Source organism: Microtus pennsylvanicus, chromosome 10 (assembly GCF_037038515.1).
Source record: "Microtus pennsylvanicus isolate mMicPen1 chromosome 10, mMicPen1.hap1, whole genome shotgun sequence".
Classification (NCBI taxonomy): domain Eukaryota; kingdom Metazoa; phylum Chordata; class Mammalia; order Rodentia; family Cricetidae; genus Microtus; species Microtus pennsylvanicus.
In genome coordinates, this window is record NC_134588.1 from 108,003,108 (window position 1) to 108,017,089 (window position 13,982).

The 13,982-nt window shown below is 52.8% G+C and overlaps 1 protein-coding gene across 1 annotated transcript in view; it reads left to right on the forward strand.

The window, feature by feature from the left end:
* Positions 1-13,982, forward strand: part of Ptpn14 (protein tyrosine phosphatase non-receptor type 14) — a 138,510-nt gene that overhangs the window by 111,476 nt on the left and 13,052 nt on the right. Inside the window, exons 11-14 of the mRNA XM_075989447.1 lie at positions 1,881-1,938; positions 4,709-4,787; positions 8,280-9,751; positions 13,187-13,330. Of these exons, the coding sequence (XP_075845562.1) occupies positions 1,881-1,938; positions 4,709-4,787; positions 8,280-9,751; positions 13,187-13,330 (1,753 nt within the window). The remainder of the gene's footprint in view (positions 1-1,880; positions 1,939-4,708; positions 4,788-8,279; positions 9,752-13,186; positions 13,331-13,982) is intronic.

Sequence of the window (13,982 nt, forward strand, 5' to 3'; positions counted from 1 at the left end):
CAGACTTTTCTCTCCATGTAGCCCAGGCCCTTTCAAACCAGACATTGCAATTGCTTGCTGCTAGGGTCTGAAAGTACACCTGAGAGTCTAGGCCTGCCCGCCAAGTTAATAGGTGGGTTAAGGGCCAAGCAAGGACATAACCATGGCTTCTGCAGACACACTCATACGCATATGGTTCCGTTCTGCTCTTGCCTTTGAATTTGCGTGGTGGCCTTGACACCATCAAGAATTCTATAGCTGACTTCTATGTGGTGGATGCGAGTCCCCTTGAGGGTTGCCATCTTCCTCTCTGTTTCTCAGCACAAAGCTTCATTGCTGTGTTCAACATTCATGTTTCTTCTGTGGTCTTTTCTACTCTCCGTGAACATCGCAAGTACATTGAAAATCAAGAATTCCGTTCTGGGGTACCCTCGCCTTCTTCCTTAACCTCATCCTTCCCACATACACACGGAGCTCCATAATCTCAAGTCAAGGGCATTCCTGTCGAATTCCAGAACGGGAATTGTCCCCGTAACCTCCTCCTCCATCTAGGTCTGTCCACTCGTGAGCCGCCCAGGCTCATCAGGCCGCATCTGCCCCTGCACAGCTGGTCCTTGCCGTGTGGATCCCACACCCCAGGGCAGGCAGCATTGGAGAACGATGTTTAACCCGGGAGTGATACCACTGAATTTGACCAGCAGCCAGAAACCCACATTAATGCCTTATCCCTGTGGTTTCACCAGAGCAAAGATATTTGTCAACAGGCAGGTGGACAGGCAAAATTTTCAACTCAGGGAAGTCGTTATTTGAAGAAGTTTATCCCGAGGAAAAGTCTGTATCTTGTATTTCATTTTGTTTTTAAATACGGTGTGGTGTTGGAACCTCGTGGTAACCACTCTAAGGAATGGATATGTTCTGGCTTGCACACCTCTCTGTTGTTGTCGTTGAATCAATGCTGAAGTATTCTCTCTGTGAAAGATTTGCTGGGTTGGGGACATACCTCAGCTATGGAATATTTGCCTACTGCTTGCTCGCTTTGACCACCAGCGTCAGAGCAGAGTTAAAACAAACACAAAAGGCATCTGGCCTGATAAACATTTGCAGAATGTATTATCTTTATGGGCTCGAACTGAAAAATATTTTCTCTATTTCGGAATCTTATTTAAACTGGAAGCATTTTCAAAATATTTTCATTATGCACCTCCACAGGTTTACACAGGACACTGTTTTAAAAGTTCACACGATGTGAGGTTTTCCGGTCTTTATTTCTCCCATAATATTTTTTTAGAAGTAAGCCTCGTTCTTCTAGTAACAATGAGCAAAGCTCTACAAAAATATGTGTTCCAAACATTTTGAGCGTGAAAGAGAAACAAAGGCAGAGCTGTGTTGTTAGTGTTGGTGTGCAGTTATGAGTTGTGTGTGCTGTGTGTTGTTAGTGTTGGTGTGCGGTCATGAGCCGTGTGTGCTGTGTGTTGTTAGTGTTGGTGTGCGGTCATGAGCCGTGTGTGCTGTGTGTTGTTAGTGTTGGTGTGCGGTCATGAGCCGTGTGTGCTGTGTGTTGTTAGTGTTGGTGTGCGGTCATGAGCCGTGTGTGCTGTGTGTTGTTAGTGTTGGTGTGCGGTCATGAGCCGTGTGTGCTGTGTGTTGTTAGTGTTGGTGTGCGGTCATGAGCCGTGTGTGCTGTGTGTTGTTAGTGTTGGTGTGCGGTCATGAGCCGTGTGTGCTGTGTGTTGTTAGTGTTGGTGTGCGGTCATGAGCCGTGTGTGCTGTGTGTTCTACGTGTGTTGTGAGGTAAGCTTCGCTGGTCTGTCCTGGCCCCCTTCTCTACTTCCCTTGTCTGTCTGACCTTTTGAACTTTGGTCAACAATAACGATGGTTTTCATTTTTAATCTTTCATATAGACAGTCAAATTCTCCACCCCCAATCAGACGCCAGCCCACCTGGAGCCGGTCCTCACTGGTACGTATACACCTTAGTCTCAGTCCGTGGTCTGGCTGCTGGGATAAGGGTTCTATTACGCATTTGAGGGGAGGTGACTAAGGGTACCGTGACCAGGGGAGAATTGCTGGAAGCATAGCAGGTCATGATTCACTTGCAGGAGGTGTGGCAAATATCCACCGTGTCCCACGTACCCATGAGCACCTCCCTCTATGTGGTTTGAGGTTCTCCCCAGTCTTACTCCAGACCAGAATGATCATATACCTTCAAACCATTGACCATTTGCTCGTCTGTTCTGGTAACGTGCCCCAGAGTCCAAGGAATTCACTGCCATACATAGAGCTGAGCAAACTAGCCAGAAAATGCTTTTTAAATGAGCCGCAACCAAATGAGTGTAGTTAACGGTCTCCGTGTATCGGACGAATGGGACGTTTTCTAATTTCCAGACTTTAGTCAATAAAGCGCCTAGCCTTTAGCTGGTTTTTGCTTTTTCAAAGCTGTTCTTTTTCCTGCTGCTGTGACCAGGAAGCACAACTGTATGTGATTCCCACTGCAGGCTCTTTGTGTCTTCACGGTGACGCAGGGGCTCTGGGGCGGAGTTGCCCTGTTTGTTTTCTACTGGTCTTGTAGCTCTTTAAGGCGTGTGGCTTTCCCACTCCGCTAGATGTGCAGTTCCCTGGTGTAGAAGGAGCTGCGGGCAGGCCTGCTTTTCATCCTGCCCAGCTCCCACATGGTTAGCTTTACACCTAAAATACCAACACACAAATTGTATTCTTTTAAATGCTGCCTGGCCCATTGTATATAGCCTCTTCTTGGCTAACTCTCATATCTTGACTAACCCATTTCTAATAATCTGTGTAGCACCACAAAGTGGTGTCTTACCGGGAAGGATTCAGCATGTCTGACCTGGCGGCTGGCTCCATTGTGTCTGCCCTCACTTCCCCTTTTCCCAGCATTCTGTTCTGTCTACTCCACCCACCTATGTTCTGACCTATCAGGCCAAGCAGTTTCTTTATTAATTAACCAATGAAAGCAACAGATAGACATATGACCTTCCCACATCACCCTGGAGTCCAAAGACTCAAGCACCAAAGAGTTTTCTCTGCAGCCAATGTGTGTCTAGCCTGTCTTCAACTTCTCCCTTAGAAAGTTTGGAGGACATTTTCTTTCCCTTCCCTTCCCTCCCCTCCCCTCCCCTCCCCTCCCCTCCCCTCCCCTCCCCTCCCCTCCCCTTCCCTCCCCTCCCCTCCCTTCCTGGCATGGCACAGACTCCTAGAATTCTAGACTTGAGCCACATGGGAATTCCTAAGCTCACGTCGCTGTCTCTGACCTCAGTGTGCCTCAGTCTCTGTCCTGTGGGCCTTCTCTGAAAGGATCCTGTCCTCCCCTGGAGCATGGCGTGTTTGCTCACACGCTCATTCCTTCAGTCTCCTCTGTTAGTGCTGTCTTCCGTTACCTTCTTCATCTCGTGTGTTTGTTAGTGAGATCAAGTGTCATTTGTACCTGGGAGCTGTGATGGCAGAACACTCTTCTCAGGCACTTGTGGGATCCAGAGAGCCTCCCTTTCTTACTTTGGTGAGGTGGTCTACAGGGCTTTAGATTCTGAGGTCTCTCATCGCCTTGTCCTGTAGGTCTGAGCTATTTCTCTGAGTGAGACAGCAGACGTCAGTGTCTTAATGGCCCTTGCTGTTATAAATCTTAACTTCCTTACCAGTTTCTGTCTTTCTCTCTCTTTTGTGATGCCTGTTCGCATAGGTTTTTGTTTGTTTTCTTGTTTTTGACAAGTTTACGCAAACCCCTCGTTATGCCTGGTCTATGGAGTCTTAGCTTAGAAACTGCCACTCTAAAGTCATCCTCCAGGACTTCTGCGATTATTTAGAAGTCTGAGCAGCGCCTTTTCCTTCTCAGTTCATTTCAATGTTTTTCTTCTCCGATTCATGTTGATTCTGGATCTTTTGTTTTCATGACCTTCCTTGTTCCCCATCTGGTGCCTTGAAACTCCCTAGGTGGACCAGGCTCCCCTCGAAGGCATGGAGATCCACCTGCCTCTGCCTCCCAAGGGCTGGGATTAAAGGCGTGTGCCCCACTTCTGAGTCAGTTGACTTGAGATGATAGCTCGAAAGCTGGAAGAGATAGGAGACAGACAACCCCTCAGTCCCCCAACATCAAGGATGCCCTCTTCTGCAGCAGGAGTGGTTTAGAATGGTCTAAATGCCACATTCAGGAGCCAGTGGGCAAGACTCTGCATTGCCCAGGAGGGCGTCCTTTCTGAACTAGAGTGTCTCTCTGGCCCGCGCCACGTGTGATTCTCAGTGGCCTTGAGACAACATGCATCATATTATTTTATTGGACCCCTATGTAAATTCACTGCAGGGCCCAGTCTAACACAGCCCTGACCCTCTACCAGCCTCCTGTGGATCTGTGAACTGGAGCCGTGGCCCCTGCTGCCTTGGAGGGAGCCAGTCTTGGACGTAGCAAAGAATGTTTCTTGGACGAGTTTGTCCCTTTTAACTCCACCTGCTCCAAAGGCCCCGAGAACGTGGCCAGTGTCCGACACCCTAGCGAACAACTGCACCCAAACGTGGGATGCTGGCGTTTTCCCCTCTCTGACCTTGAACCGGTTTCTGCTGTTCTCAGTGTCACTATGAACTAAGAGCTTAGATCAGTAGAAGAGGGTGGGTCAGAGGGGTGGCCAGCAGAGCAGCTGCAATGTGCTTCCCTGGGTCGGGGCTGGTTTTCTGACGTCTCCCAGATGCCTTTGCGGCAGCCGCAGCTCTGTTTTCTGTTTCAGCCAAGGCAGCAGCCGTACATCCTGCCTCCCATGCATGTGCAATGCAGTGAACACTACTCGGAGACCCACACTTCCCAAGGTAACTGTCGCTCGTCCGTCTGCCGTTGTAAGACACAAGGCTGGGTCCCGGGGCACCGCAAAGACACTTGCTGGAAAATGTCTAATTACAGTGGCCAGCAGATTCAATTTGTGAAATTAAGCATAGTAGCTGCCTGGGAAGGAAAGTACCCGAGATCTGGCTAACTAGGAAGACGTGTGGCTGGGCTGAACTAAAGGATGCGTTCTTGTTTCCTTGCCTCCCATTTTAGTGGGCCGAGGGTGGAGATTGACAGCCCAGCCCTCCTCGGTGTGCTTACTTCAACCTCGGGGCCAATGTCAGGAGCTTGGAGCAGCCACATGGTTCCGGGGTGCCTGAGCAAACCTCTCACCCTCATAATTCAGTGATTTTTCTTACCCTCCTCCCTTCAGGCCCTTTTCTCTGGGTGCCAGGACAAGAATTAACATGGACCAGTGGTTGTGAGGTGTCAGGTGCTAGGCGAGGAACTTGTTGTGTATTGTCTCATTTAATCCCGCAGTAAGCCTGTGGTGCTATTGTTTCCGTACAGAAATAGGGAGACAGAGTTTAAATGCTAGACCTTGGATATAAGAACTGTGTGGGTGCCCCTGCGTGCATGCGTGCGTGAATGCGTGTGTGTAAAGCACTGCATATCCAGAATGTGTGTGTTTATGTGTATGACATTGTATATCCAGAGTGTTTGTATATTTGTGTGTGTGTGCATGCATGCGTGTTGTGCGTGTGTGTGTGTGCATGCATGCGTGTTGTGCGTGTGTGTGTGTGCATGCATGCGTGTTGTGCGTGTGTGTGTGTGTGTGTGTGGCCCTGCATATCCAGAATGGACCTGACTTAGAAACTGGCTTTTGTGGCTCGTGGGTTGGGGAGGTGACTCAGTGGTTGTCTTAGTCGGGGTTTCTATTACTGTGGTAAAACACCATGACCAAAAACACCGTGGGGAAGAAAGTTTATTTCAGTTTACACCTCTCAGGTCACACTCCATCACTGAAGGAAGTCAAAACAGGAGCCCACAGTAGGAACAATGCAGAAGGCCCAGAGAAACACTGCTTTTCCCGGCTTGTTTCTCATGGCTTGCTCAGCCTGTTGTCTTATACCAGCAAAGACTACCTGCCCAGGGTGGCAACACCCACAGTAAGCTAGGCTCTCTCACACGAACCCTTCACCAAAAAAAAAAAAAAAAAAAACCAAAAAAAAAACCAGAAAAAAATGCCCCCACAGACCTACCAACCGTGTGGAGGCATTTTCTGGATTCTTCTTCTTTTCCATATATAAAGTTGGCACAGACACCAGCACAGCAATGCTGTGCAGGAGTGAGCTCCGGAGTGTGGATGCTCAGAATTCACTCGAATGCCAGGTGAGGGTAGCGACCCACCTGAAGTTCCAGCTCCACAAGGCTGAGGTGGGATCCCCAAGCAAGATGGCTACTGAGACTCAGCAGCAGCAGCTCAAAGTGGAGCTGAGAGCCCCTGCCTGAGCGGATCACACAGAAGAGTGAGCAAGAATGGCTGCTAGCACAAACATTGGTGTCCATGCAAGTGCATACGCACGCCCCACGTGCACACACGCCCCACGTGCACACACGCCCCACGTGCACACACGTGCACACACGTGCACACACGCCCCACGTGCACACACGTGCACATACGCCCCACGTGCACACACGTGCACACACGTGCACACACGCCCCACGTGCACACACGCCCCCACGTGCACACACGTGCACATACGCCCCACGTGCACACGTGCACACACGCCCCACGTGCACACACGCCCCCACGTGCACACACGCCCCCACGTGCACACACGCCCCACGTGCACACACGCCCCACGTGCACACACGCCCCCACGTGCACACACGTGCACACACGTACACACACGCCCCACGTGCACACACGCCCCACGTGCACACACGCCCCACGTGCACACACGCCCCACGTGCACACACGCCCCCACGTGCACACACGCCCCCACGTGCACACACGCCCCCACGTGCACTCACGCCCCCACGTGCACACACGCCCCCACGTGCACACACGCCCCACGTGCACACACGCCCCACGTGCACTCACGCCCCACGTGCACACACACCCCCACGTGCACACAGGCCCCCACGTGCACTCACGCCCCACGTGCACACACCCCCCCACGTGCACACACGTGCACACACGCCCCCGCGTGCACTCACGCCCCCGCGTGCACACACGCCCCCGCGTGCACTCACGCCCCCGCGTGCACTCATGCCCCCGCGTGCACACACGCCCCCGCGTGCACTAATGCCCCTCCACGTGCACACACGCCCCTGCGTGCACTCACGCCCCCACGTGCACACACGCCCCCACGTGCACACACATGCACACACGCCCCCGCGTGCACACACGCCCCCGCGTGCACTCACGCCCCCGCGTGCACTAATGCCCCTCCACGTGCACACACGCCCCCGCGTGCACACACGCCCCCGCGTGCACACACGCCCCAACGTGCACACACGCCCCCGCGTGCACTCACGCCCCCGCGTGCACTAATGCTCCTCCTCGTGCACACACGCCCCACGTGCACACACGCCCCCACGTGCACACACGCCCTCACGTGCACTCACGCCCCCACGTGCACTAATGCCCCTCCACGTGCACACACGCCCCCACGTGCACACACACCCCCACGTGCACACACGCCCCCACGTGCACACACCCCCACGTGCACACACGCCCCCACGTGCACACACGCCCCCACGTGCACTCACGCCCCCACGTGCACACACGCCCCACGTGCACACACGCCCCCACGTGCACACACGCCCCCACGTGCACACACGCCCCCACGTGCACTCACGCCCCCACGTGCACTAATGCCCCTCCACGTGCACACACGCCCCCACGTGCACACATGCCACAGATACACATGAAAACTGCTTTTGTAGCTCTTTAGGTTCCTTCAGCCATTGTTACTTTTTACTGGAATTAGCTAGAGGAAGGTTTCAGGAACATTTCAGAAACTCTTGATTCTGACCTTTTTTGTCCGCTGGCTGCTTGCTGTTCAGAGACCATGGCCATGCTGGCCACGCCGTCAGCCTCGCTTCTCTGAATGCTCGTCAGTCCCTTAGGAGCCCTTTTCTGATATAGTCAGAGAGAGTAGTTCTGAGGGTGTGGCAGTTTAAGTCGATTACTCTATTAAAACTCTGGACTTTTCTGGCCCAAATATCCGGTTCTGCCCTGAAGCTGTGTGCAAGAGGCCAGGTCTCCCCAACAAGGGGCTCATTGTCTCCATCTAATTATAGCAATTTGAGACGGTGCCCACGCGATGCCCACGCTGTGCCCTTCCTTTGCACTGCACCCTGACACTTTATCCGAGGTAGCAGTTCTTGGTGACATATGCAGGGGAGGGTCAGGGAATTTGCCTCTTTATGACCTATTTCAGTCATCCGCTCCAGGGACTTAGGGAGGAGGTCTCTAGAAACAGTGTGGCGTGATGGTTCACGTTCTTGTGTTTGACTTTTTGCAGACAGCATTTTCCCTGGGAACGAGGAAGCCTTGTATTGCAAATCTCACAACAGCCTGGACTTAAACTACTTAAATGGCACCGTCACCAACGGCAGCGTGTGCAGTGTTCACAGTGTTAACTCCCTCAGCTGCTCCCAAAGCTTCATCCAGGCCTCTCCGGTGTCCTCCAACCTCAGCATCCCTGGAAGCGACATCATGAGGGCGGACTACATCCCCAGCCACCGGCACAGCACCATCATCGTGCCTTCGTACAGGCCCACCCCTGACTACGAGACGGTGATGCGGCAGATGAAGAGGGGGCTGATGCACGCAGACAGCCAGAGCCGGTCTCTGCGGAACCTCAACATCATCAACACCCACGCCTACAACCAGCCCGAGGAACTGGTGTACAGCCAGCCAGAGATGCGGGAGAGGCATCCCTACACTGTCCCGTACGCGCCCCAGGGGGGCTACGGTCACAGACTTGTTAGTCCATCTGACCAGATGAACCCCAAAAATGGTGCAGTGTGTAGCAAGCCAGGGGCCAGCTCCATCTCTCACACGGTGAGCACTCCAGAGCTGGCCAACATGCAGCTTCAAGGAACACAAAACTACAGCACAGCCCACATGCTCAAGAACTATCTCTTTAGGCCCCCACCCCCTTACCCTCGGCCTCGGCCTGCCACCAGCACCCCAGACCTCGCCAGCCACCGCCACAAGTATGTCAGTGGCAGCAGCCCTGATCTGGTGACTCGGAAAGTCCAGCTTTCCGTAAAGACCTTCCAGGAGGACAGCTCTCCCGTGGTCCACCAGTCTTTGCAGGAGGTGAGCGAGCCCCTTACCGCCACCAAGCACCACGGCACGGTGAATAAGCGCCACAGCCTAGAGGTGATGAACAGTATGGTACGCGGCATGGAGGCCATGACACTGAAGTCACTCAATATCCCCATGGCTCGCCGTAACACGCTTCGGGAGCAGGGCCCCTCCGAGGACGCGGGTGGCCACGACGTGCACGGGCTTCCCCAGTACCGCCACAAGAAGACATTCTCGGATGCCACCATGCTAATCCACAGCAGCGAGAGTGAGGAGGAGGAGGAGGCCCCTGAGGCGGTGCCTCAGATTCCGGTCCTTCGGGAGAAGGTGGAATACAGTGCCCAGCTGCAGGCCGCCCTGGCCCGCATTCCCAACAGGCCCCCGCCGGAGTACCCAGGGCCAAGAAAAAGCGTCAGTAACGGGGCACTGCGGCAGGACCAGGGGACCGTCCTTCCTGCCATGGCCAGAGCCCGGGTGCTGAGACACGGGCCAGCCAAGGCCCTTAGTGTCTCCCGGGCCGAGCAGCTGGCTGTCAACGGGGCCTCTCTGGGCCCCTCCATCTCGGAGCCTGACCTCACCAGCGTGAAGGAGCGGGTCAAGAAGGAGCCTGTGAAGGAGAGGCCCGTGTCAGAGCTGTTCTCCCTGGAGGACAGCATCATAGAGAGAGAGATGATGACGAGGGTGAGTGTCCCCACTCCCAGGTCACTGACGGAGGCCTAGAGGAGGGAGGCTTCAGGGAGCGTGCTGGGCCCTACAGGCCTATGGGCATTTCAGCCTTGATGTCCCCAGATGTGGGTTTGCTTTGTCAAGGAACATCTGCCATCCCATTTCCATTCGTGGCTACGGCTGGTATGTAGTACAGAACATTTTAGTGACTAGGCGCGTTCCTGAGGAAGTTACCACTGAGCCCAGATCTGTCCCTGAGGGGGTTACCACTGAGGGGGTTACCCCAGTCCATATCAGGGTTGTTCTATGAGAATCTCACACGTGCGTATGTGCGTGCACATGCATCGTCCATGCTTACACACCACATTTGAAGACACGCCGCAGTGTTGCTGTTACAGATGACCCTTCACGGGGATGCACACAGCTCTGAAAGTTAGTTCTGCTGTCGGGGCGAGGCACGCGGGGGCAGATGTGTGTAAACGAGAAAATAAACACCTCTTACAACAAGAACATTGCTGGATTGTAGTTGCTGCTGCTGCTGCTGGAAAAGAGAAACCCTCCCCTACTGCTTTTCCTGGAAACCCTGACCTCCCTAAAAGCCTTTCGATTATGTAACTAATTGAGCCAGTTGACGGCTTTCCGCTGGATACAGCTGTCGGGTAGTCGGCTTTGTTGGAGGTCATTAGGCTCATTACCGAGTCTTCCGAACTCATCCTGGGAATCAACCCAGACAGAGGAAGTAAAGGCCAAAGTTGTACAGAAGCCACACTGCTGGGTCGAGAGGTCGAATCCAACCTTACTACTTTAGAACAGCCTGAAGGCATCTCAGCCCCGAGGTTCTGGTGATCAGCAGGGTGGCAACAAGAGTCAGCCTGGATGGACCACATGCTTCTTGCTTTGCAAATGGGGAGGGAAATTTTGAAGTCTCTGCCTCTGGGGGTAAACACACACACACACACACCTTTGGCTGGGGATGGAGTGAAATGCGGGGGTGGGTATCATGAAGAGACAGCTTTCCCAGCTTGGAAAAGAGTAATTCATTGGTGTAAAGTGATGTCTCAACACTTCTTGGCTCCAGGCCTCTTAAAAGCTGCCTTGGCTTCAGGAATCCATCACCGTAAGCACTGAGCTTCGAAGTTGGCCCTGACAAGTTGAGACTTAACGATGTCCACATGGTCTTGTAACCTCATCTTGGCTATACTCATCCTCTCCTGTTGCCCAGATTAAACAAATAGCCCACAGCCGGGGCCCTGGTCCTGGGTCCCCTGCTTGGAAGCATGGTACAGACACTGAAGAAGAGTGAAGGGCTCCCTGCTGTCTCCTCCCCCAGTTCTGTTTTCTTCCAGGATGGTGGATCACATCGACTGGCAGATCTCACTGTTAGCTTCTCGCTCGGGAACTGCATTCCTGTTCCTTTTAGACCCCCTCAGCTTACACAGCTTCACACAACTGGGAGTTCATAGACTGCTACCCTTGACGTCTATGTCCCAACCTCAGAGAAGCACCAGAGGTCATGCAAGGCCACCTAGGCCAGTGGCTCCACCACTCAAGATGAATCTTCATCATGAAGTCTGTATTCGTACCGGCCTAGGCAGCACCCACACAGCTTCCCCACTCCTCTGTGTTTGGAGAGTAGGAAAGAAGGCTACAGCGGCCATACCAGCCCCTCTCACTGAGAGAACAGAGGGAAGCCTCAAGCCTGTGTGGAGGATTGGGTCCAGTGAGCTCCCTGTTCACAGTTGCTTTTCCTGTAATGGACGGCTCGGCTTAGGGCCCATGCTTCAATCCTGCTGACTCCTCGAAGACATTTTCCACCTTCCAGCCCCGAGCCTGGAGTCGTGTTCAGAGAGCAAAGAAAGCCAGTTCAGTTCAGAAAGGTTCAGAAAGACCTTCTAGTTTGATTTATTTCGTTCATTTTTTTGTTGTCCCTGCTGCAAAGCTAACGGGATAAATGACATCGGCACCGAAGAGGCCTGGTTCAGTTATCACCGTATCCAGTTCTCCCGGGGTAGGTAGTGAGCTTTTCCCAAGAACAGCAATCCCTGAGCTCTGGAGGCAGAAGCAGGAGGATTGCTTGCAAGTTTGAGGAGCAGCCAGGGTTGCCTAGTAAGACTCTGTCTCAAAAATCAAACAAAAACCAAAACCTTTGAAGCACTTCAAATCTGAATGAAAGGAGGGGATAGGAAAGAGTTATCTTTCACAAAACTGAGCTAATCGGGGGTGAATCCAGACGTATCCCAGAAGCCTGCTTGGCACGGAGGTGCCGAGGCTGTTCACTCCTCAGCCACTCATCACATCTCACTGTGCCCTCCTCGCCGATGCCCCCTTGTTGTCCGTGGTCAGCCTTTCACCAGCGTACTTGTGTTGGCAGCGCCCTCACAAAGACTCCTCACCCATTGTAGGAGCACATTGATGACAGTGAAGGCCGTGGCAGCCATGTCCCCACCACCCCGCCCCCACCTTACTCAGCGCCACGTCTCCAACAACATCAAGATACCTCCTCCAAGGAATAAGTTGATTAGCAGTGCAATAAGAAAACAAATCCTTGACAGTCTCAGGCTGCCACCTCGTCTATAGCAGTCACAGGCATGTACAAACGGGCATGACATCATTGTGCATCGTAACGTCCCCTTGCACGCTCTTCCCCGAACATCTAAGACATGATTATTTTCAAGAGCTGTGCACGGTAGGCTGCCGGCAGTAAATAGAATTTCCGTCCCCCTGCTGATGCCAGGGACGCGAGGATGCTCAAGGGTAGTTCTAGCATCCACGCTGACCACATCCGGAGATGAGGGGGAGATAGGATTGGCTAGGCCACACTCCTGTCACGCCCCTCCAGCGAGGGACAGTAGTCAGAACCCTTTGTCTACCCTGAATGGAGCGTGAAGGCTGAAGGCCTGGTGGTTCACGGTCTGGGGCTGGCAAAGCAGGTGTCTCAGGGACTGGGAGTAGGTGTAAGATTCAGGTCTTCATCCTGAGCCCCTCAGAATAGAAACCCCATTTTCTTCCTTTGCTGGTGTGTAGTATCTATTCATCAACACGGTAGCTGGTGGGTTTTACGCCGTTAGTCAGTGCAAAAGGCCTGTCCTTGTGATGGACTCGGTCCGGGTCGTCCTCTGTTTTCTTCTGTCTTCAGCCCATGTTTTTCTAAAGCATATTGTATGCACCCCCTTTGTATGTTCTCTTGTAAAACCCGTGGCTAGGTATGTTTGCTAGGGCGTCTATCTTTCTAGCGCATGAATTAATTAAGAATAAAGGCCCTAGGGTCCTGTAAGAACCGGCCTCCCTGGGCATGGTGGGAATAATGGGAAGCCTGTGTTGAATTTGCCCTGCTAATGGTGAATGTCTGCATTCCTTGGCTGGGGAGTCACAGATTTGGGGAGATTAAAACACATTCCAGCCTTCCCCTGGAATTATAAACAATGAGAACGTGTCTTTTCTTGCCGGAAGAATCTCGAGAAGCAGAAGATGGCAGGCCTGGACCCACAGAGGAGGCCACTTATGCTGGCAGCGCTGAACGGGCTCTCGGTGGCCCGCGTCCCGGGGCGGGAAGACAGTCGACACGATGCCACCCGAGTCCCCATAGATGAGAGGGTGAGTGCTGGGCATGTCGGGTGTGCCCCCTTCTCTGTGCCTTCGGATTCCAGAAGTCCCACTTTGCCCAGACCCGTCAGTGCCGTCTCCCTCATGGGTTAATTCTTTCACACTGGAGACGGCGTGGTCCAAGTGTACTGTGTGAAAGCCAACCCTTTTCAACACCTCCTCTTTCTTCACTCCGGTCTCCACACTTATCAAGCTGGTGTATTGATGCTTTATTAAAAAGTCTAGCCCCAGGGCTGGTGAGATGGCTCAGTGGGCGTAGAAGCTTGCTGCCAAGTCTGACGACCTGAGTTCAATCCCTGGGTCTCACATTGCGCAAAGAGAGAACCGACTTTCTCAAGGTTTGCTTTTACCTTTACACACCTTGCTCCCCTCCCCAAAATAAACAATTAAACAAAAGAGCAACCTCTAGCAAGCTGTGTGACCTCGGCCTACTCACTTAGTTCTTAACTTTTTAATATAATATAATTAGAGTCGTTTATCTATTTTTTATGTGATTTTAGGACTTAAGGGAAAAATGCAAAGTTGTGATTGACATCCTTGTTTCCCTCACACAATTGAATCTAAGGATGCACTAATTTGAAACACGCTGAGGGATGGTGGGGAAATATTAAAAATTTTCATTTCCTGCAATGGAACCATTATG